This window comes from Phocoena sinus, chromosome 4, assembly GCF_008692025.1.
Source record: "Phocoena sinus isolate mPhoSin1 chromosome 4, mPhoSin1.pri, whole genome shotgun sequence".
Lineage (NCBI taxonomy): Eukaryota > Metazoa > Chordata > Mammalia > Artiodactyla > Phocoenidae > Phocoena > Phocoena sinus.
In genome coordinates this window covers 90,161,037-90,186,595 of record NC_045766.1, presented here as the reverse complement: position 1 = coordinate 90,186,595, position 25,559 = coordinate 90,161,037, and the positions used below count along the sequence as shown (strand labels likewise).

General features: G+C 39.6%; 1 protein-coding gene across 6 annotated transcripts in view; it reads left to right on the top strand.

Moving 5' to 3' along the window:
* The window catches only part of BBX (BBX high mobility group box domain containing), a 286,866-nt gene that overhangs the window by 232,981 nt on the left and 28,326 nt on the right, over positions 1 to 25,559 (top strand). For all 6 annotated transcript variants that reach the window (XM_032630202.1, XM_032630206.1, XM_032630203.1 and 3 more), the window contains 4 exons: positions 1,293 to 1,373; positions 16,782 to 17,790; positions 18,809 to 18,947; positions 22,641 to 22,789. In XM_032630202.1, the coding sequence (XP_032486093.1) occupies positions 1,293 to 1,373; positions 16,782 to 17,790; positions 18,809 to 18,947; positions 22,641 to 22,789 (1,378 nt within the window). The remainder of the gene's footprint in view (positions 1 to 1,292; positions 1,374 to 16,781; positions 17,791 to 18,808; positions 18,948 to 22,640; positions 22,790 to 25,559) is intronic.

Genomic DNA, 25,559 nt, shown 5'->3' with positions numbered 1-25,559 from the left:
AGTTCTAGGGAGAATTTTCTCTAGCAGTAAGTCCCCAGTCTCTTCTGGGGCTGACAGCTCCATAGAATTCCCTAGGGGTCTTGGGGTCACCTGTAAGGGTATAGACACAAGGTAGGTTTGTCTCCTAAACTGAACTGAGAAATACCTCTGTCTTAAACTGAGAAAGAATTCAGAATCACGAAGAATATTAAAAGCTTAGTCCATAGCTAGCTGCTCTAATGATGATAGAACTTCTCTAGGAGAAGAATACTTTGTAAAGATCTTTAAGAATGTATGCCCTGGGCTTCCCTGGTGGCGCAGTGGTTGAGAGTCTGCCTGCTGATGCAGGGGACACGGGTTCATGCCCCGGTCCGGGAAGATCCCACATGCCGCGGAGCAGCTGGGCCCGTGAGCCATGGCCGCTGAGCCTGCGCGTCCGGAGCCTGTGCTCCATAACGGGAGAGGCCACAACAGTGAGAGGCCCGCGTACCGCCAAAAAAAAAAAAAAAGAATATATGCCCTTCTCCATTCTTTATGGAGTTAAGCTAGAAATTGAAAATTAAGTTTTCATATAAAAACGAGAAAGGACAGTGCTGTTCATTGTTATTAGTGCCTGGCTGCTGTTGCACCAAATTTGCAGAAGAGGATGCAGTCACAATGTCATGTTGTGTGTATGTCGACGTACTACAACTTTGGTCTTAACTGTATGGCTTCTTGAGATTTGTGGTCTTGACTGTCAATCTTTGTGTACTTTAGAGCATACTCTCAGAGCCAGTGCCAGTGTTTTATGTAAAACTTTTAGCTTCACCAGCTCTTGTCATATTGGCTAGCACATTTATATTGGATTCTCAAAACAAAATTTGTTGACTGTCTTGTTGGCTGTCTTTTCACAGTGATTCCAAATATATTTCAACAAAAAATTAACTAATTACTCTTCAGTAAATATAAAATGACATTAAATCTCTTTTCTATGTGGCAAGTTGCTGAGTTGGTATTTATATGGAAATGGAAATGCATAATTTGTTTTAAGGTTGTAGAGTTAAATTTAGGGCCTCGAATTCTCAAGATAATAATACTCTTGTCATCCAACAGCCACCCAAGCCACTCCTGTTTTTTTGTTATTATTTTTGAGGCTATTTACTAAAATTGGTTTCAAAATTATAATCCCAAGCATAACACATTTAAAGTTATTTGGTACTTGGGAGCAATGACGTTCTCATTAAACTAAGGAAAGTTCCTGAATGTGTGTGAATGGGGAGTGAAAATTCTGATATCACAATTAATATTCCTTATGTGAATTGTTTTCAATATAGATTTCTTCGAACACTTCACAGTTGGGCGGTGCTGAACCTGTAAAACGCTGTGGGAAGTCTGCACTCTTTCAACTGGCAGAGGCAAGTTCTAAGAATATGTTGTGATAAGATCTGCAGTGGTCGAAGTCACAAAAAAGTTAATCGTAACTGTGTTCCCTAAACTGTACCATCTCACCTGTGACCATAAAGTGTGTTGTATCTAATTTTCAACAATGAGAGGGTTCACCTTTAATTTAAGGAAGTGGACTTTTGCTACGAAAAGTCATTAAGCATTGAAAAAGGTTACCCGGGGAAATTGCAAAATCTTTTTCACAGGTAGTATTTTAAAATAAGGTCAGGTTTTGTCTCTCTCAGATTGGTTAAGTAAGTACATCCTAAACCGAGAAGAATGGCCTACGTCATTTTCCTCTTCTCTGATTCTCTTGTGATATCTATAAATCCCTAGAAAGCACTACCATTAAACTAGGTGGTTGGTGTTTTAATTTGGGGGTTGTTTTCAGTGAAGAACTCAAAGGATGTGTTCTAAGTCTGGTTTTATAGCATCTATCAGTTGTACATTTGATGTGATGTGAGTGTAAAATGCTACTACTCCTTTGGCAAAGTAGAAAAGATGCTTTTGTAAAGCCTAAGAAGAACAGAGCCCTCACTTGGCGTGGGATGGTGGTGGGGAGAAGATGCTGGGAGTGGTCATTGCTGGGATGGGTGGCAACAAGGCTTCCTCTGCCAGGCTGGACCCATCTGCCCTATGGGGACTTGTGCAAGAAATGGCTTTAGCGCCTGGACACTGTTGTAGTAGTTTTCTCTTTTGGTGAGACAAATTAGGAGGTACAAAATGAATGACCCAAAATCTCTATATTAAACTTCCTTTTCTCTTTTTTCTGTCTTCCTTCCAATGAGTTCCTTCTGAGTTATTTTTGTGATATGGTTCTTTTATAAATTCCTTGAGTTTATTGAACTTAATGAAACAACCTGTCATTTTCTAAATTTTATGGTAGCTTGTATCATAAAAATTTAGCAGTTTTAAATATCTTTATTTTTTTTTAAGTTTTATTTTATTTTTTTGGCCGCACCTCGTGGCTTGCGAGATCTTAGTTCCTCAACCAGGGATCGAACCCGGTCCCCAGCAGTGAAAGTGCTGAGTCCTAACCACGGGACCGTCAGGGAATTCCCCCTAAATATCTTTAAATTAAGCTTTTAAAGTCCAGCCAGATACAAATTAGGAATATAAAAATAAAAAGGCCTGAAACAGTAAAGTATGTAAATAGTGGGACAAATTAATCCATTTTTGTCTGACATGCAGCTGACATGCTTCTTGTATAAGAGAAATTCAGACTCAAGTAGAGGACTACGAATGACTAGAAAAATTAGGAATGCCCCAGGGAATAGTTTTTAAAAGAACTGGGTAAGTCAGTGGCAAAGTGCTATTTCTGATAGAACTAAAATAATAAAGATCTGGCAATGAGTCTGCCTTTAGAGTTGTAAAAGTGTCTTAGTGAACAGGGAGACTATGAGGCCATAAATTTGTCCAGTATCTTTAAGACTATAGAGATTGTCAAGATAATTTATTTGAAAGAAGTGATTATTTTTCTTAAATAAGATGAATATGGCCCTTTCTGCCTTTCCAGGGGGGTGGGGTATGTACATATATACAGACATATCCATATGGTCTTTTAAATATTAAGCAACACTGATTTATAAAACAAACTAGCTTTCAGTGTGAATATTTGTTTATTAAATAGTTCTGTATTAGAAATGTATGGACCTTAGAGGCGCTTTGCCGTGGGCGGGGTGCTAGAGCAATGAATCTGTCTTCTCGTTTTCTTTCTTTGGCATAACAGTCACAAAAAAATGGATTCCCCATTAAATCAGAGCTCATTAAAAAGAACACTCTTCAAATTTGTAAGGATGCATCCCAAATATAAAACAGATGCTATGGTTTAACAGATGTTTCAATGTTGGTATCATAATTTAAAGGGGTAAAATGACTGCAATAAGCCTATTCCAATTATAGCAAATCAGCTTATACTCAGACTTAGTTTCTTATAACATCCAAGTAAAAATAATATGCTTTTGACGGAACAGGGTTGGTAAAAAATAATTTACCAAGAAAATCTTCTCACATTATTATTTGCACCACAAGAATATGATGCCATAATGCTAATAGAGTGTGTTTTAGAATAACATCCTAAAGCCTTCCCAGTTTATAATTAAACATAAATATGTGCACAATGGATTAATCAGCATCTCTAAATAATCACCAGTAGAAATATGCTTCCTCGGTTATTTTTTATTCGTTGTGTATTTGATGTTCATTTTTTCTTGAGCAGAGTATAATATTTAATTATTTGGGGTACCTCTTTAAATAAGTATGATAGGATATTGAGGAGGATTTCTCCTGTGGCCCAGAATTGATGCCATTGTCTGATATCCTAAGGGACAGCTTTAAATTTACACATTCTAAAGGGAAAGCCATCGACAAGCTACCTTCAGTTTGGGCTAGATTCTTCTCTTGGGATTTATAAAGAGACAGCCTTATCCAGCTGTCATCCCTTTACCACTCCAGGGGTTTCCCCACCCTAACCCCATGGGTGGGGCTATCATGGGATTGACAGTCATCTGGAATATTGTGGCTTTTCTCCTTGTCCTGTGGAGGAAAGCAGGCAGTGCTTTCCCTTCTTCACCCCTGGCCTCTGTCAAGCAGAGTGAAGACAGCTCTGAGAGAACCCCTGTTAAAGACTAGGAGTCATACTGCCAGAAGTGTCTTCTCATGTTTTGGCAAGAAGCAAGCAATGTTTTAGACGTTGATTTACTGTGGTGCCCTTCACCTCTCTGGCCAGGCCAAAAGAGAACTGGAGGAAGTCAGCAGCAGGGAGAGACTTAGAATAGCCTGACACACTGTCTTGGCATTGCAAAGATGCATGAGTTTTCCAGGGGCCAAGTGAACAAGTAGAAAGTAGTTCAGCTTGATCAGGCAAGAGGCCACGTAATGGTCATGGGGAGAGGGCAGGCCTGGGACCATCCCATCTCTCACTTGAGGACACTCTGAGGAACTCCCACAAACAGGAGTGATGTTCAGCTTGTTTGCACCAGGACAGCTGTCCCGGTACTAAAATACAGAATACTTCCTATTGTTGGTAAAAAGACTGGGACCCTACCCCTTGAGTACCTTTGCAGTAACTCTGCCAGCATCCCAGGTCTCCCCTATCCTTCTAGCGACTGGACAGCACAGCAGGGGGCCTGCAGCACCCTGTTCTACCCCTGAGACCACATCCCTTCTGATTGCTTAGCACCCCTGCCTGTTAAATATTTTGTAAGTTGTCTCTGTCCTTGGTATCTCTGTCAAGGTCATTCAGTCTTATGGGAGTTAGCAGGAACAGACAAAGACATAACCATGCACAGTTGGTTTTACCTGCACCATTCCTTCCTCTGTCCTCTCAACCAGAGGCTATATGTCTTGTGAAGGAAGGTCCAGGAACCAGCCCCAGAACTAACCATTCACCCTTCCCAGCTCCATTCTGGTGGGTGGACATGGGAGAAGGAGTGAATGAGGAGCCTTCCCAAAGACAGGGTTTGTTGCTTGCAAGAAAACTCTGCTCTTGGAGAGAAGCGAGAAATATTGTAGGCATATATTTATTGCTGTGCCCTACACCCACTTCAGCAGGCAAAAAGAAAATTGGAGGAGGCTGGCGGCAGAAAGAAGGAGACTTAGATTGGCCTGTGCTCTCAGTTTGGGCATTGCAAGGAGCGCTCCCCATTTCCCAGTACCCCAAGCCAGGAGATGCTCTGGTGGAAGGGTCTGCTTCAGGCATTTGATTGGCATTTTAAATTGGGTGGATTTTTAATAGCTGAAAGTGACCTGAAAATTCTGGAATCCATTCCAGATATTTTTCAGGAATCTACTCCAGCTAGGAAGGGAGATTTGACATTGTGCTGCTGAGGTCAGGGAATTGTAAAAAATACAGTCCTTTATGTTTGAACCTCCATGAGATTCATACTGTTCAGTTAATCAGTTAATTGGCACAGGTACTATAATGTATTGTGTTTCCTTTCCTTTTGAAATTAATTAGGTCAGGTCACATAAAGAATAGCAAAGCATCCTCCTGGAGATCATTGTGTATTATAATTGCTATAGTTGGAGAGCACACAGAAACATCTTTATCTGTACATTTTAGTAAAGAAAATTCTACACTTAAAGATACCTGTTACTAATATTGCCTAGTACAGCAAGTGGAGCAGTTTATTCATTTATTCTAACAAACAGTAGTTTCTGAGGGCCTACTCCATGCTATTAACAGCGAGGTTGTTCAAGCTACCTGCATATGGGTGTACATTGAGATAACCTGTGAGCCTTCTTCTGAGATCAGTGGTATAGGAAGACCTTACCTCGAGATCCAGTTTTGGTGTTTGGTGTGCCATGAAAGGCTGGAGCATAAGCCTAAAAATATTACTATTTGTTTTACTTCTAATTTTTTTATCTGCAAGTAAGTTTTATTATCTAACGTAAGATAATAATGACCGACATTTATTATCTACTGTGTGCTAGGCACTTTTCTAGGTACTTTATATGTACTCATTGAATTCTCACATCTGTCCTTTGAGGTAAGTACTATTATCATTCCTCTTTTCCACAGTAAGAAACAAAAGGACAGAGAGGTTTTTTGACTTGCCTGAGGTCATGTGAACAGGAAATATTAGAGCCTCCGTAGAAACCCAGTCAGTCTCTCCACAGCCTGGGCTCTTCAGCACTGTGCTATTCTGTCACCTTGTTTTAGATGAATATAAAAGACTGTGCAAGTTACTTGTTATAGGAGTTTGCATGTTATAGAAGTCTCTGTGGAAGATAGCCTACTCCTACACACATGTGTATGGCTGAATAAAATGACAGATTGTTCAAGACTGCTGTCAAAGAAATGGAGCTGATATTTCCTTTTTTAAAAGTGATTCTACTTTTGAAACTGCCAAGATACATCCTACACCCTTAAATAAGTGAGTGCCTGTTTGTGAATATACTTTGGAAGATACGGTGAGGACTGTAGGAAATTACAGTGTATGCCTCCTGTTCTCCAGGAACTTATTCTCCAGTTGCAAAGAGATAAAATATAAAAAGTTAAGGGATAAGAAATAAATTAATGGTGCAAGTGGTTTCACAGGAAAGCATGCAATGAAATGAGAAAGTTCAACTTGAGTGATGCCAAAGTGAATGTGTAAAACCAGGAAACGGAGAAATTAATATCAACTGGAGTGCTCTGGGGACCCAGCACAGGGGAGAGAGCGTGAAGAAAGATGGTTCTTGATGAAGGAGTTGTTGAAGAACAGAGGTTGAAACTAGCATCCTTTGGGCCACATCCAATTTTGTTAAGAGATGCTTTCTTTGGCCCACAATTTGTTGACCTGCATTGTATCTTACATTTGAATTAGTGGCTAATATTTTAAAATTATAGATTTCAAATAAATGCGTACTCTGACCTCTCTTGAGAATGTAGAGGATCTGGAGACACTGGACCAGCCTTTCTGCATGAGAACAATTGGTCAGAGCTGATAAATGGCTGCCCCCTTAGAGGTGTTTGCTGTACAAATGTCACCGTCCTCTCCTTTCCCTACTGAGCCCCGACTCTGAGTCCAACAGTCATTGCCAACATCCATTTACACTTGTCCCCACCCCTTTATACCTAACCATCCAAACACAGTAGAGACTGTGATTTATGCATAATTAAATGGGGAGATGGGGGAGATAGAGCAAAGAGATAAAGGCAGGCAAACATGAAATAGGTAGATGACAAGTAAATCAGCTGGGCAGAGGGGAGGGCTGTGCTAGGAGGTATATGGAAGGTGAAAGTAGAGTGTAGCAGCATGTCAGAATTGGGAGGGTGTTTAGTGTAAAGCAGAGAAATTTGTACTTGAAAATAATGAAGGACGGTTGAAAATTTGGAGCAGGGGTGTACAGTGGTGAGAGCAGCGCTTGGAGAGACTCACTTGGCAGCTGTGTAGAACAGAGCGGAAAGCCTCTGTGGACGTCTGGGTGTGGGAAGACAAGAACCAGCATCGGGGGAGCTGGCAGTGGGCATGGGAGGCTGCAGGGGATTCAGGTGGATTTGGTGATCGAGTCAATGTGAGAGGTAAAGCAAAGGGGATTCCGAGACAACTCCAGCTCTGAACCTGAGTGTGGGGAAAGAACGGCTTTCAGTTTACCCTGATCTTGGAGCCCAACTTCAGGAAACCTGGATGTTTGTGAACCGAGAGGGGGCCCCACAAGTAGAAAAGCAGAGATGAAAGATGCTGAAGGGGAAGGGATAACTGAAGAAATCCAGTACTGAAAGAGTCAACACGAGGGGATTGCCAGCTAGGTAAACAGTTGAGTTTGGAAAGCAGAAACCCATGTTCCTCTGAGCACAGAAGAAAGAAAGGTAAAAAACGGTCACCCCAGGATTGCTGGATTTGTCTATGTTGTACTTTTCTTCTTTATCTCAATTCGTAAAACTGATAATCCGTTACGGTGAAGTTGAAGAAAGAGAATGCTGGATCTCTCTAGACATACTCTTCATATGTATAAAAAGCAAGATTGTAGATATGGTGGGTCCAAGGGAATTGGAAAAGTTGTCATTAACCCTATTTATTAAAAAAAGGTTGAAGACATTTTCAGAGACCTCAACACCCTAGTTTTTCCTTGCGTTCTAATTTGCAAAAAACCCTTATAATTATAGTCAAATGGGTAGGTAAAGATGAATTTATTCTAGTACCTATAAAAATTAAATCTTATGGAAAATTATGGCTCACTTTAAGAAAAGATGAGTTATGTTAAAATTACAGAAATTCTATACTATATTGAAAAAAGTAGGAAATCCCACCCCCCCCACTACCAATTATAGGTGGTATTTGATTGAGGTATGACTCCATTCAGGTGTTCTGTTGTGTCCTCATATCATTGATGTGCATTATCCTTTCACCCTACTGTAACCCCCTAAAGCCTAGAACCTCAACATGTAGTTCCCAAGTTCTCAGCTTCACCTGCACTCTTATCGTAAAATTGAATTCTAACACTTAACGATATATTAGAGGGGGCCTTTTGTTTGAAAGTGGTATGTTTCTTTCCTTTTTGTGCTGAGTTGCAAGTCATTTTTAGAAAACTCCTATTCTAAAACTTTTCATTTTATTTCCAATTGCACCAACTTCCTTTTGTAGGAACTGAAATATAGGAATGCACCTAATGACTTCCTTCACCACCTTTCGGGGAGACTTCAGTAAATGGCCTTTTGGAGCAAAGGCTATCCCCACCTCATCTAGTGTCTTCAGAAATGGTATAGTTTCTGAAGAAATAGTGAATAAACATTTAAACCACCATTTCACCTGGCCTAATTGTTTCAGCAAACCAAACAGTAAGCTACTTAATATGCACAGGTTTTAGTACTGAGAGACACTTAGACCACTGTTCTGTGACCAGTTATCTTTTATAATAAAGAAAATTGAATTATCTTAGCAGTGATGCTATTCTTTATTCTCTGAAACCATTAACCAGTATATTTTTATGGCAAAAACATTCTGGTTCTATTTAATTATGGGAGACATGCACATCTTGGAAAAACACCGTGAAATGCCATCCTAGGTTATGTCTACACTGTTATGGCAGATAATAAGCCAGTACAAAACGATTGTAAATATACCTTGGCTGCAAAACATTTGTTTTGTCTAAAAAGCAGAAATTTAGAAATGGAAACTTCTTGATTAGTGTCAGTGGGTCTGTTTCCATACTGCCTTGTTTTTAATCTAGCTGGCTCCTTTATAACAGACAATGAAAGACAAAATATAATTAAGAGTGAAATAATATGGTACATTTGGAACTACTTACCCATTTCTTTGTACCAGTTAAGAGCATCTTCTTCTGTGGTATTACTTCTCATCTAGTGCACGATTAATTATTTTTCACTGGCCATTTCACTCAGTCTTTTAAAGCAGGACACATTAAAGGTCAGTATCTTAACATTTGTAGAAAGGAATACATTTTTAAATGTCTTTAAGGAGGTAAAAGCTTGGTGCCGCACAGATTTATTGTGTGTTTAAAGCCACTACCCAATAACAAACCCTGAACCTAAGGTGTGGTCATACCTGAACTGAAAATGACAGCCTCCCTGAACTCAGGGACACAAAAAATAATCCCTCCATTTTATCTCATCCCTTCAGTATCTTTATTGATTTTTTTTTTCCTTTGCAACCAATTTGAAGAGGATAGTTTTTTATATGTCTGTCACACGTGTACATCCAAAGGATCTGGGTTTCAACATAATGATTTTTGTTTTTCTTTTGGGAATGAGTTACATTTCTTCTAGCACATCACTATCAGGCCACTCTGACTACGCGAAACAGTAAGAAACTTCTGCGTGGTTTCGGTTGTCAGAGGTAAAGTTAAAATATTGGTGATTAATTTTCACTGGTGCTCCTGGGAACCGTAACTAAGGACAGTGTGATCACTGGTCTAGGCCAAACAGCAGCGTGGTCATAATTAGCATTGTTTTTTATAGACTCGTTAACTCTTTCCTGGTATTAATCAGAATGCATTTTAGATTCATCATTTACCTCGGAATTAATGAACCGTTCAATTCAACACAATTATCTGTTGAATGTCTTCATTTTTTTACTAGGATATTCTTGGAGGAGAATACAAAGGTGAACAGGATACATTTTGTGCCCCTGCCCCCAGAAGTTACAGTTATTAAAAATAGGGGCTTCCCTGGTGGCGCAGTGGTTGAGAGTCCGCCTGCCGATGCAGGGGACACGGGTTCGTACCCCAGTCCGGGAGGATCCCACATGCCGCGGAGCGGCTGGGCCCGTGGGCCATGGCCGCTGAGCCTGCGCGTCCGGAGGCTGTGCTCTGCAACAGGAGAGGCCACAGCAGTGAGAGGCCCGCGTACCGCAGGAAAAAAAAAAAAAAAATAGAGTAGTTCCTGAGGAAATAGACGATATATATCAAATATTTATGCCCAGCATTTGATTGAAAACATTAACATTTTAACTTCTTTGAATACAGCCATGGGAATTCCATCCAGAAGGTGTCCTGCACATGATTTTCCATTTTCACTTTTTTTTTTTTTTTTTTGTGGTACGCGGGCCTCTCACTGTTGTGGCCTCTCCCATTGCGGAGCACAGGCTCCGGACGCACAGTCTCAGCGGCCATGGCTCACGGGCCCAGCCGCTCCACGGCATGTGGGATCTTCCCGGACCGGGGCACGAACCCATGTCCCCTGAATCGGCAGGCAGACTCTCAACCACTGCGCCACCAGGGAAGCCCCCATTCTCACTTTTAAAGAAGATTATTGTTCAATTTAAAATAATAACAGAAGAATAAATTGTCATTTACTAAAGCATGTTCTGTTTCAAGGCCTGATTAACAACTAACCCTCTCTCTACAAAGGGCAAGTTGGCTAATTAATAACAGACATTAATTCTGTGCTTCCCACAGTGCAGTTTTATTCACTTGAGTTCACATTGATTTATGTTCTTTTGTGTCCACTGTGTGCTTCTCTATGTGCCCTCCATGCATATGTACATAATGTAGTTTGTGTGTGCTTTCCTAGGTCCCCCTAAAGTGTTGATACATGGACCCAAAAGTAGATGTGAGTAGATAATGCTTGTACCCAAAAGTAGAACTGAGCTTGATTATATCTTTAATAAGAGTTGCTTCTTGAAAGATAATTGATTTAAGATCTTTCTGAATCTAATTTTGTTGTATATGGTTTTCCCCGCGGATATAGAATCATTCAACCCTAGAATGAAAAACTGGAGCAAAGCAGTTAGTCTACCAGGGCTATGATGTGCTGTTAATGAGACAGTACGAATATTACTACTACTAATAATAGCCAGCATTTATCCTACATGACATTAAGCCCCAAAGGGATGGCTGTCACAATACATTATTCTTGCTCTGTGCTAGACACTATTTTAAGTACTATACATGTGCAATTCATTGAACCTCACAGTATTCCTAAGGCAAGTACTATGTTAACATCCACATTCTGTAGATTGAGAAACAGGCACAGAACGGTTTAGAGAAAAGGAGCTTAATTGGTGGCAGAGTCAGTCTGTTGACATAGACAATCTCTCTATAATCCCTGCCTTTTGAAACTGCCTCTCAATATAAAATTTGTTCACATCTCAGAGTGATGGCATCTTCTAAGAGTTACTACATCCATAGCTGTTCCTGGGTTCTGTTTATGTCATGTGAAAAATACAGACTATTAATTCCTAGACCCTTTTTTTTATTTTTTGCGGTATGCGGGCCTCTCACTGTTGTGGCCTCTCCCGTTGCGGAGCACAGGCTCCGGATGCACAGGCTCAGCGGCCGTGGCTCAAGGGCCCAGCCGCTCCGCGGCATGTGGGATCTTCCTGGACTGGGTCACGAACCTGTGGTCCCCTGCATCGGCAGGCGGACTCTCAACCACTGCGCCACCAGGGAAGCCCTCCTAGAAACTTTTTTTTTTTTTTAATGTATTTATTTATTTTTGGCTGTGTTGGGTCTTTGTTTCTGTGCGAGGGCTTTCTCCAGTTGTGGCGAGTGGAGGCCACTCTTCATCACGGTGTGCGGGCCTCTCACTGTCACGGCCTCTCCCGTTATGGAGCACAGGCTCCAGACGCGCAGGCTCAGTAGTTGTGGCTCACGGGCTTAGTTGCTCCGCGGCATGTGGGATCTTCCCAGACCAGGGCTCGAACCCATGTCCTCTGCATTGGCAGGCAGATTCCTAACCACTGTGCCACCAGGGAAGCCCCCTCCTAGAAACTTTTGAAAATTATTTTTAATCATGTTTGAACTCATAGAAAAGAAGATGAAAACTGGGAATTATTGAAGTCTCTCCCCACCCCCCAAAGTTATTGTCTAATGTGCTTCCCCAGAATCTCTGTACCCTGTGTGCTGGCTTATATCCCAGGTGGCTGCAGACTGCCTTTCCTGGGTTCCTGTGTCCCCTGATTTCTAGCTGGGTTGATGAAGCCAGTGGGAGACACTGGCAGAAGATTAGGGGATGGGAGGAAGAGAGAGGCTGGGATGTGTAAGGAAGGGGTGAGGAGGGGGTGGGAGTAAGCAAAGGCATCATCTCGTCCATGTATCCAGCTCCCTCCAGATTGGCCCACCACAGGTCTATCTTCCACCAGGGACCTAGCCCTTGGGCTTCGTAGCGCTCCTTCCACCATTTGTCCCTACTGTGCCTTCCTGCTGTTGCTAATCCCTGGGTTACCTCACAACCTCCTGTTCTGGTATCCCAGTTCTTCATGACCTGTGTAATTAATTTATTCCCTGCATTAAATTCCCTTGGCTAGATATGCTTTAAGTTGTTTCTGTTTGCGTAGTTACACCCTGACTGGTGCACAAGCCATCCTCATTTTTTAATTTTGCATGCTTATAAAATAGGCTAAGAGAATGCTAATGGCATACTGTACCCAGATTTCAGCAAAACTTCTGACAGACATCTTATGATGTCCTTGTAAACAAAATGGGGGGAGTTTAGACTGGATTATTAAACATTCTTAGATTGCTGGAGCTTATTAATGTTCAAATCAACCTGATGAAAGGGCTCTAGAGGTTTGCCAGAACGCTCTGTCCTTGACCATGACCTACTCAACTTTATTATCAAAGATTTAGACAAAGATGTAAAAAGCAACTTTATCAAATGTGTCTATAACACAAAGCTGGAAGGTAATTTAACTCAAATTTTGAAAAGATATACTTTGTAAGGAAAAATGGAAACTCTTGCATCTAGTTACAAAAAGTATAAAAATACAGAATGGGAGAGACCAAGCTTCCCAGCATAGTATGTGGGTAATCCAGGATTTTAATTGACCACAAGCGCAATGCAAGCCAGAAGTTTTGACCTGTTTTTTTAAAAACAGGTGGGATATCATATATTAACGCATATATGTGGAATCTAGAAAAATGGTATAGATGGTCTTATTTGCAAAGCAGAAATAGAGACACAGACATAGAGAACAAATGTATGGATACCAAGGAGGAGGGGAGGTGGGATGAATTGGGAGACTGGGATTGACATATACACTACTATGTATAAAATAGGTAACTAATGAGAACCTACTGTATAGCACGGGGAACTCTACCCAATGCTCTGGGGTGACTTAAATGGGAAGGAATCCAAAAAAGAGAGGATATATGTATATGTATAGCTGATTCACTTTGCTGTACAGCAGAAACTAACCCAACATTGTAAAACAACTATACTCCAGTAAAACTGAATTAAAAATAAAAACAGTGGGGCAAGTTCATCTTTGGTTCTCATTAGAAGATTAGTGTCCTTATCAACTGACAAATAGCTCCACTTTTCATCTAGAGTATTACAGGAAGGCTAGGAACTTAATCTAAAATACTGCTAAATTGAAACATCATTGTTTTCCAGCCCGTACAAGCTTTATGTCATTTATGAGTTTTATTTGCACACATTTGTTTACTTTTGCTTGGCAACAACTCAGCGGAGGATGATGTACTGTTACGATTTCTCAGCCTTTATATCCTCATACGGGTTCAGGTATAAGCTACCTGCCTAGCTCACTGTGTGGCCTTAGGCAAGCAAGTATGGTGCTTGCACAGAAACCCAGCTTATTTCAGTAAAGTCCATTCTCACTTCAGGACAACCATACTGCATCTGGATAAGAGGGACCCAACTTTTGAAAGGTTGGGAAGCCTTTAAATATAATGAGCAGTTATTCCAGGGGAAGAGACTCACGGGAACATAAAGTCTATCTTCTAGGATTTAAAAGTCTGTCACATGAGAGAAGGAGTAGATTAATTTAAGTGGCTTCAGGGAACAACCAGGACTGATAGGAGTTATAGATTTTTGCTCAATATTTTAAAATTTTCAAACAGCATTGCCCTCTAATATGGTCACTGTCTTTGTGCAAAAAGTTGTATAACTCTCAGGAATTTTATAATAAAATGAATTGCTACATTAGGAAGAATGTTAAATTAGATAACATTAGATAAGATAATTAGGTAATTCTAGAGTGACACCCAACTCTGAGAGTTTGATTTGTGTTTATTTGGGGGTTTGGTTAGTGAGAATTGTGATTTGTAGTTATTAGTTTTATTTTTATAGTTTAACTTCCAGCCATGTAATTGTTTTTCTTAGAATTAACATGCTCTATTTATGAAAAAACTTTAAGAGCCTGAAACAAGGAAGTAAAGCATGACTAGTGTTCGGGGTAATTACCTTCCCAAGAAATATTATGCTGTTTCCCAGAATATGTCCCCAGAGAGAATGTCTGCATTTGTTCCATTTCATTCCTAGCTGTAGAATCCTATCAGGGGTGATGAGGAGAATTGTTTTGAAATACATTGAAGCTGAGAATAGAGTTTGCAAAGTGTTATTGGGTTTGCTAAGATGAACCTGTGCAAATGCAAACCGTTGGCAAAATCAGTGCTTGTGTGGCAAAGGTCCCTAAAGTGACTTATTAAAGGCCACCAGAGTGATAGTGATTGAAAACTATAAAATTCACCTTGAGGATGCCTTTCTAGCCTTCTTCTAGCATAGTCTTTCTCCCCACATGGGATAGTTAGATTCATGAAGGACTAGGATAATTGAGAAAGGAAAATAAAAATTATTCCAAAATTGATACAAAAACAGCAAATCTCCCCTGAGAATAAAGCATGCAGGGAAGATGATATGTATCCCAGTGTTTCAGAATTAATTTAACGTTTTGCTTTGATCTTTTTTCTGGTTAGGTTTAATAAAGGGAAGTTCTCAGTCTTCATAACTACTTGCTGAGGTCTAAAAGTTAACTTACATGATTTCCTGACAAAGGCAGCTCTGTTGTGAATTCATGATATTACACATCTTCCCTGTGAGTGATCCTGAAGGGCTGGGTACTCTTGTCATGTTCATTTTTTAAAAAAAACCTTGCACTGTCTGCCTCCTCCCGCCCCTTCTCCAGCTTCTTGCGAGACTTACTAATCATAACATAATTCTCACGGAAGGATTTGAGATATACTGAAAGTACTAAGGGAAAAAATGAGGTAAAATAGTATCTGATGTTTAATTCAATGTATTATCCATTTAAAAATGAATTTTATAGCTGTTAACAATCTCTAACAACTTGCCATTCCATAAAATGGTGATTTTTCTTTTAAAACAGATCAGTTTCCTACTCATGTACTTGATTTGGGGGGTTCAGCAAGCCCTAATAGTCTTTTTTCCTCTAAATTGACAGTGCAGAGTAGATAAAATGAGTAATGGTTAAGAATTCCTCTGCTGCCGTTGGCTTCATCAGCCTTGTAGTGACTCGTGATGAATCCCTCCGAGGGGCTGGGGGGCTGGGGTGGAAGCTGTCAGGAATCATGGGACAGACCTTATTGATCTTTGCACCTTTAGTGTCCCCCACTGAGCCTAGCACCGGGGAGCCTTACGGGGAGTGTTTATGAATGAAAAGCCAGGTACTGAAAATGAATTTTACAATGAGCTGTAATTTCCTCTTTTAGAAAATAGCTTTTAGATTGCAGTTTCAAGGTACATAGTTGCTGGAGAGGAAGGTGGCGAGTTTCTCCTTTAATGTCCTATATGTGAAATTTGGGGAGTTTAAAAACTTAACCGAATTGCTCACAGATGTGTTTTGGGGCTCAAATTTTTCAGATTTTAGGGAAAATGATGCAGTGTGTGTATCTTACAGTATGCCATTAATTCCCCTAATATATATTCAAATTCATGGAGATTTAATAGCAAAAACATGAATAGTCACATTAAGTCAGATAATAGTTCTGGTCAGAATTTGCAGCCAGGTAAGTTTGGATCAGATCAAGTTTGCCATCAAATGGGTTTTAAAAAAAAACAACCACCCCCCACTTATTTTTCAGAGCTTTTGTGATCTTTCAGGTTATCTTTTAGCATTTGTGGACCTATAATGTTTTGTTCATTAACCAAAACCTTCTGTAGTTCTTTAGTGAATCATCTTATCATTTCTAATTTTAAGCAGGTAGATAGAAATTGTTGCTATTTCTCTCATTTCCCCAAGGAAAAAGAAAAGGTAAATATCTGAATAGAGTTTAGGGATGATTTACTGAGTACTGCCATATGTGCATCATCTCACTTAGACCTCACAGGATCCTCTGAGACAACTATTATCAGTTTTATTTTACAAAGACAACAGAGGAATGAGGACTGAAATGACTCATCCTAGGTGCAGAGTTAGCAAGTAGCAAAATTAAGACTCAAACTCAGGTCTTTCAATTCTAGATCCCATCCTTCTTTTCCCAAATCTTGTTTTCACAGGAAACCTTCATGAGAAGCTGAAAAGTGAGAATTTGAGTATATACTCCTCTAGAGTTGAATGAATATATTACAAAGCCTTTTATTAATTTGAATAATTTAAGTTACTTTGGCAGAAGTGGACTTGTAAAGTTTGAAGTTTGTTTTGATTATTTTTTAAGAGGATATAATTTAAAAGTTTAAGCTAGTTTCAAGTATAGAATAATGTATTTTGTTTGTTCTCTCATGTTTAACTGTTTAGATGTGCCTGGCATCAGAGGGGGTGAAAATGGAAGAATCAAAGCTAATAAAAGCAAAAGAATTAGATGGCGGAAGAATTAAAGAATTGGAGAAGGGCAAGGAAGAAAGAGAAATAAAAATGGAGAAAATAGATGAAGCCAGGTTACAGAAAGAAGCAGAATTTGAAAAATCAGCTAAGGAAAATGTAAGAGATTCTAAGGAATTAAGAAATTTTGAGAAGCTGCGAATGGATGATATAATGGGTATAAAAATGGAAGCTCCCAAAGAAATTAAAAAGGAAGAATTAGAGGAAGATCAAAAGTGTAGTCACTTCCCTGATTTTTCTTACTCTGCCAGTAGCAAGATCATAATAAGCGATGTTCCCAGTAGAAAGGATCACATGTGCCATCCTCATGGAATTATGATCATTGAGGATCCCACAGCATTAAGCAAACCAGAAAAGCTAAAAAAGAAAAAGAAGAAAAACAAAATGGATCGACATGGAAATGATAAATCCACACCCAAGAAGACTTGCAAAAAGAGGCAGTCCTCGGAATCTGATATCGAGAGTGTCATGTACACCATTGAAGCTGTTGCAAAGGGAGACTGGGGCATCGAGAAGCTTGGAGAAACCCCTCGCAAGAAGGTCCGCACGTCCTCAAGTGGCAAGGGAAGCATTTTGGATGCCAAGCCACCAAAGAAGAAAGTGAAATCAAGAGAGAAGAAAATGTCAAAGGAGAAATCCTCAGACACCACCAAAGAGTCAAGACCTCAAGATTTTATCAGTATTTCTGCCAGCAAGAACATTTCTGGTGAGGTGCCAGAGGGTATAAAAGCAGAACCATTGACCCCTACGGAGGATGCATTACCACCCAGCCTATCGGGACAGGCCAAGCCTGAGGACAGTGACTGTCACAGAAAAATAGAGACTTGTGGCTCCCGGAAATCCGAGAGGTCTTGCAAAGGTGCTCTTTATAAAACCCTGGTGTCTGAGGGTATGCTCACCTCTCTGCGAGCTAATGTTGACAGAGGTAAGTGACTTCTCTAAATCTGAAAAGAACATGGAAACCTAGCAGAATTTCTCCTTTAAACGTATTGAAAAGAACCACAGTAAAGAACAGTATAGTATCAAAATAATATTTTACATTTGTACAATTCTTTACAGTTTATATACATTTGTCATTTTACCTATATGTTTTTAGCAGCATTAAGGGGAGTTTCTATTCACTTTGTACATGGTTTTCAGAATATAAGTGTTCAAAGTTACTCCAACCTTTTTTTTACTGGTGTTAGCTGGCTTTTTGTTTTAAAGGATCAGTATTGCATGTGTAGAGCTCTTAAGTCTGGTTTTTAAAATTGATTGAAATAATTTTCTGAAACAAGCAGATATGTTTGGCAGAATCTTGACCTGTGGACTCTAGAAGCAAATAACTTATCTGGCCCTCCCCACTAGGTAATCAAAACTGTAGTTGAAGTGAAGAGCTCTTTAAAACATAACAGTATCCAGAAACCAGTTAATATATATACCTTTATTCCATAGAGTGTTTCATATAAATTCATCTATTTTAAAATATAGTATCTGGCTAGGGGACTACCTGTTGCCAAGCTAAATTCCAACTATAGCGATGTGTGAAAATAGGTCTAACAAGTCCTGAATGAAGATCCTTGAGAATACATAGTTCTCCAGGCATGTCATTCCAGTAAGTCTTGGGGAAGTTAGAATTAATAGTGCATACCAGAAAAGGGCTCCCACACCTCAGGTTGATTATCTAATGGAAAAATTAGTAGTATTGATAGTTAGTCTGTCTCATGAGTCATGTAGCACCTGTTATGATGAGATTGTGGATCTCAGAGTCTGTAAGTTACTTTTTTCCATGTTCTGTTATTAAAGGTGGTCCATCAGGAATCACTCTGAGGAATCTGAAATAGTTACAAATGGCATCATGCAAATGATACCTAAGGGGTCAAGAGATCACTTGTGAAGCAACTAAGATGATTTCCCTTCCATCCCAATATACCAAGCACACTCTTTCTTTTGAATTTCCTTAGGGAAACGAAGCTCAGGAAAAGGAAACTCCTCTGATCACGAAGGGTGTTGGAATGAAGAAAGCTGGACATTTAACCAGAGTGGGACCAGTGGAAGCAAGAAGTTCAAGAAGACAAAGCCAAAGGAAGACTCTCTCCTTGGGTAAGTGTCTGTGAGCACAGTCAGACACAGCACAGACCCCAAATGTGGTGGTATTTTCAAGGTAAACAGATCACTAACTGCTTGTTCTTTGAGTATCCAGTCAGCACCTCCTGCCATCTTAGTAAGCACATGAAGGAATACAAATCAAGTGTATCGCATGATTCCTGCTGTTAGCATGGGTGTGTGAGTGATAGTGTCATTCATGTTTTAAGTATAGTACAAAATGTGTAGATTTTAGACTTAGGCCTGAGTTTGAATGGAGGTCCATCTTGTATTAGTGACGTTACAGTATATATGTTTTTACATTTACAATACATCTCCAGGATGCATTTCTCATCTGAAATTTATGATGGATATTATATAAGTATGTTTATACTTTGCTAATTTTACATACTGTATGTACTTCATTTAATATTTCTGAAGGTTATGCACATGTTTATAAAATAATGACAACTGAAAATGTAGATAAAATTATGTTTCTACCTCTGACTTTGTTTTGTGTAAACCATGTTCTAGTGCTCTGAGATTAAAATATTAGATTAAGTATTCTCTTGATACAGAGAATATTCAGCAATTAATTATGTATTAAAATGCAGTATCAAGAAAGAGCATACATCAAGATAAAATCATTAAGAATTATTTCATTTTTTATGGGCTTCCCTGGTGGCGCAGTGGTTGAGAGTCCACCTGCCAATGCAGGGGACATGGGTTCGTGCCCCGGTTTGGGAAGATCCCACATGCCGCAGAGTGGCTGGGCCCGTGAGCCATGGCCACTGAGCCTGCACGTCCAGAGCCTGTGCTCCACAACGGGAGAGGCCACAACAGTGAGAGGCCCGCGTACCACACAAAAAAAATAATAATAAACAATTTTTAAAAAGGGCTTCCCTTGGTTGAGAATCTCCCTGCTAATGCAGGGGACATGGGTTCGAGCCCTGGTCTGGGAGGATCCCACATGCCGCGGAGCAGCTAGGCCTGTGAGCCACAGCTACTGAGCCTGCGCTTCTGGAGCCTGTGCTCTGCAACAAGAGAAGCCACGATAGGGAGAGGCCCGCACACCGCGATGAAGAGTGGCCCCCGCTTACCACAATAAGAGATAGCCCTTGCACAGAAACGAAGACCCAACACAGCAAAAATTAATTAATTAATTAATAAAACTCTAAAAAAAAAAAAAAAAGAATTATTTCATTTTTTATTATATAAAACAGACTCCTAATACCAATCTTAACAGAAAGCATTTTGTTAGGAGATTCAGTGCTTTATATTGGTGAAGAAATCATCTGTATATTCAGTTGTACTGCTTTAAAATTCCTTTGAGATTTCTCATTAGCCCACTTTGAAAAGAATACATTGACTAGAAATAAGTACATTTTAATATATTTTCCGTATTTTTTCATAAGTATGTTAGAGGCATGCAAATTTTATGCACTTGGTTTATCCATAAATATTTGCATTTCTTTTTGTGGGATAGTGTACTTTTTCAACTGGACGTTACAGTGCTTTAAGGTCTGGTTAATCTTAAGGCCCTCATCATACAGTGGGAGGGTGGAAATTATTTCTTGTGATGATGATTCCTCAATATTATATATATCGAGATGATATATTTATAATTTTATATATTTTGTTTCTAATGTTTTTAAAAGTCCAAAGTAGTTCAAATTAGTTTTGCTGACATTATGCTTAAAGAATGACATGAAAATACTCACATTTGTCATTGTCAAATACAAAAGTATTTGCATGATTTTCTTAAAAAGTGACAATTGAGCATCAGGACCAGTGCTCTATATCTCCTGGAACTACCAGTGCCCTGTGGGTCTGCAAACTGAGAAGGAAGCAGGTCTTGTTGTAAACAATATGAAGGCCAGGGGAGTTAAGCAGGCATGAAGGCTCCCCAGCAGAAAGTTCTCTGGTGCTTCCATTCAAAACTGCTGAAGCTATGAGAGAGAGATTTTTACCAGTCTTCTTTGAGGAAGAAGAAAAGTGAAACAATCTTTTGAAAATCTGTTCCTGAAAAGAGATTGGGATGTGGGGTGGTTTTTTTTTTTTGTTTTAATCATTTCTAAGGAAGCCACATGAATTTAACTGGGAGTGTGGTTTTCTGCAGGCTAAATCGGTGATAAAACTCTGATCTTTCCTCTTCTACCTTCTATACAAATTGGCCTATCAGAATCAGGCTATCTGGGTTTGCTTTGTTTGGAACATGCCAACATAGTTCATGAGCAGTGAAAAATGCCAGATCCTGTCAGTCTTCTCTGAGATTTCTAAATGAGCATTTTAAACCTTTTTATTGCAGAAAGTGTGCTCCCTGTTTAGTTAACTATAGCCAAGGAAAATTCACTCAGTATTGGCAGTTCTACTTTTATAGACTTCTCCACGAAAAACATAGGTAATTATTCTAGTTGAAAAAAGAAGGGACCTAAGGAGTTACAGCTTGCATTTACTTATTTTTCTTTTGGTTATCCAGAGTATCTGAAAAATTTACGACTTATAGATAGCTTTCTGACAGCATCTGATTAGTATCAGATAGTATCTGATTTTCCATTAGTATAAATATTTATTAACTGAAATGAGAAAAGACAGTTTTATTAAGGGAGGAACATCATTCCCACCCACCACCCTTCACTGCTTTGTTAGAACTTAGTAGTGGCCTTTTTCAGTTGGCCATTCTGATGGTCATCTGACTGTCTTATCTCTGCTCCCAATTCCTGTACATTTCTCCAAAACTGAGAATAGTCTTAAGTGGACACACCTCAAGGACATCCCTCAGGTAGCAGCCTAACACGTTAACTTCTTGTAAGTTGGTACTCAAAGCTGCTCTCTTCTCAGTACGCTTTCCATTTTCCATCTACCAAGCACAGCAGTTCTGCAGCTTCTCCCATCTGTTTGGGTTGCATCTTAGCTAATAAGTCTCACTATAAATGAAAGCCAGCAGCTAGCCTAGGATCCAGCAGGCATACTGCCATTGCTGTGAGGGGGACTTAGAGACAGTCAAAAGCAACCCAAGGATTTCCCAACTTTGCTGGTGGCTTGCTGGTGGCATTTATGAAGTCATTTGTGGTTTGCGTTAAGGCAATGTTGCCTCTCTGCCAGTTGTGTTCTTTGAAAATTGGCTTTACTTTTTTCATTGAGTGTCTTGTCCTCATCCTGGTCAACTGCCCAGAAATTTTTTCGAATATTCAGAATATTTGTTTGCATTTTCTTTGTGTGTGTATATTTTAATCACGTACTAGTCAATAATTTTTTTTAAATTAAGCTTACAAAATTACCAATATACCATACTGTCAGTAAGCTTGCATACACACATACACACACACACACACACACACGAGAATATTTAGAATGAGAAACTTGTCTGGATGGAATATGCTTTGTATTGAACTTAATGAAAAATTCCCACGCCAATGGAAAGAACAGCAAATTCTCCACTTTAAAAAATATTCTGCTATTTTTATATAATGTTTCTACTTTTCTAAGGTAATAACCTGTTGTATGAGTTTATGAAGAAAATTGTGTTGGTAAATCTCAAGCATTTCTGAAAAGATGTTTTTTGTCCTTGCACAGAATTTATTAATAATGCTCTAATTCTTAGGGACCCCATTTTCAAATGGAATATCTTTAAATATATCTTAGATCATTTTCTGTTTAAATATTTACATCATGTGCTGATTGATTCTATCCCCTCCCCTCTTTTATTAGCTCAGCAAAGCTGGATGAAGAATTTGAAAAGAAATTCAACAGCCTCCCTCAGTATAGTCCTGTTACATTTGACCGGAAATGTGTACCTGTCCCAAGAAAAAAGAAGAAGACTGGAAATATGTCCTCAGAACCGACTAAAACCAGCAAAGGTTAGATGTGTGCTGTACTTTCCTGCAGTGTGGTCAGAATCTAACTGAAGCCTCTTCTCAGCGTCTGCAGCTCCCTTTAGATAATGTAACTGGGTTTACAGTTGAAGCAGCGAGTTGGAATTTCAGGTTGCTTTCCAAGATTATCTTGGTTCCTGCCTTGCTTCTCTCTCTCTTCTTTCCTTCCTAAGTCTCTTCAGCCTTTGTCCTTTGGCATCTCAGCCTATACATTTGCGCCTAAGTGTGTAGCTCTTTTGAAAGTGTTATACATGGTCTTTGACCTCCTGCTCTCCAGAATTCAGATTGGGAATGTTGAGCTTCTCTTGAGCAGAAACTGCTGGCTGAGCCTAATTCTTCTGTTCCCTGTCTGTCTGCAACAGGTTGGACTCTGGGGTAGTGAAATCCTTCCATTCACCTAATAGGGAGACTCTATTCTTTACTGGCAGTGTGAATCAAATGAAAATAAAACTCCCTGTAATACTTCGGCAATATAATTTTTATTGGTTTTGTTAAATTTAGAAAAATGCTGTGTTTTCAAGAATATCAGATTCTCCTCTGCGTATATCAAAGAAGCTTTTTAAATTATCAGTGTGACTTGGGTGGATCTCAGCACTCATTAGGGGCAACACTGTAGTTCCTAGAGGGGTTTTATTTATTTATTTTTGCGGTACGTGGGCCTCTCACTGTTGTGGCCTCTCCCGTTGCGGAGCACAGGCTCCGGACGCGCAGGCTCAGCGGCCATGGCTCACGGGCCCAGCTGCTCCGCGGCATGTGGGATCTTCCCAGACCAGGGCACGAACCCGTGTCCCCTGCATCAGCAGGCGGACTCTCAACCACTGCGCCACCAGGGAAGCCCCTTAGAAGGGTTTTAAAGAGTGGGGGGGGGGGGGGTGCCTTTTCAGTGGTCTCAACACCTGGGACCACCATTACATTTGTGGTGCAGGGGCTGGGGTTCTAAACATCCAAACCCACCCAGGACATTCAAGTACAATGAAGAATTGTCCTACCCTAAATGACAGTATTGCTCCCAGTGAGAAACTCGTCTTCTGATTTTACTTTAGGTCTAAAGGTTGATGGGCAAATATACCTCTAGTTTTCCATACAGATGTGAAAGACTTCTTTTGGTAGCTCTCCTATAAGGGTAGTGAATGGAGAGATGAAGAACTAGTGTGGCCAAGGTTTTGTTATTTCCAGGATCGAATTCTGAGCAGGATTTGGTAGATTTCTCAAAATTACCCTGTAAAAGAGGCTACCTGTTGCTTGCTTTATGGCAAATCAGATTAATTCTTTTGTGTGTGTGTTTTTTAGTTGGATAGATGATGAATATATCTTTACATAAATCTTGCCCAAATCTAGCAATCATGGATAATGATCAAAGATAATGTTAATGAGGATATATAATTTCATGGATTTGGGAAAGTATATAAGGTATATATATCTAGGGAAAGATTATGTCTGAAGAAACCTAAACCTTTTTCCCTCAAGACCTAAAACCCCCATTGTACACTGGAATTGAAACAACTGAGGAGACCTGTATCTCAGGATGAATCTGAAAGGTTGAAAAATATTCTCCCTTCATGATTAAAGGCAGGGAAGAATGTAAAAGTGATTTTAGAATTAGCTTGGCTTTCCACTGTGGTTAATAAAAACAAGTCTAGTGAATAAAGAACTAAAAAAGAAACGTTGCATCACCAAGTCTGCTCATCTGGGAAAATAAAATAGGGTTGTTCTGAGATCTCCCAAGATACACAGGAAAGAAATAAAGCAGCTTGTTGACAGGTAGGTAGCTGAGCACTGTAATAGATTGCCAAATGAAATGACAGTCCTTGTGCCCTGGAGATATTTAGGAATAGGTAAAGTAGTCCATGAGCCCAAAGATGCCAGGTATCATCAGCCCCATATTTCTTGGATTTAAAGTTGCTGATAAATACCTGACAAGCTAATAAAATGGAACTTAACTGATTGCTGTACAGGATGTATTCTCTTCCTCCACTCCTTGCAGTTGGAGACATTCATTTTAGAGCTCTGAAGTTGGCCAAATTATCCTTCAGGGACAGTAACAGTAGATTTATCTTTGTAAAGCTGTAAAACCCTGAAGTTAGAATGTATTTTCACGAGACCTGCTCTTGGGTCTGGGTTGTCTGTTATATGTTTTTCCTCTCCTGGCTGAGATTAACAGTATTTCTTTTGCTATGAAATAGCTTTTTGGAGTTTTGGGTTATACTTTATACAATATCACCTTAACTCTTCCATTATGCCTCTCAAGCCACAAAGTCCCTGGTTCTTATACAGTATATCAATAATTACATAGGTAGGAGGTCTGTCAAGGCTTTAGATTTTGCTCTGCATTCCAACTTGTGGAGCAAAATGTGATTAAAATAAAGCAGAAATTAAATAATATATTCTCTATTTAGCAAACTAAAGAAATAGTATTTGTGGCTGATTGTAATTTGGCATTAGCAGCGCCAGTGTACTATCCTACAAGTTATTAATGAAATTATCATACCAGCTGTGCTGTAACTGCCTGATCTTTAGAGGATAGAGGAGATTGTTTTCTTGGAGTCTAGACCCTTTGCATCTTTACATAATGAATCGTTCAAAGCAAACATTGTGAGTGAGATCATTAGTTCTTTAGTAAAGGAGCGAGTATTCATAGGAAACCCCATTTTTTCTCCCACAGTTTGCCATTTGTCTGTATTTTATTTTCTCCTATATTTGTTATTCAACACTTATTACAATTTTTCCCTGCCTTATACTAGGTACTTCTTTAGCT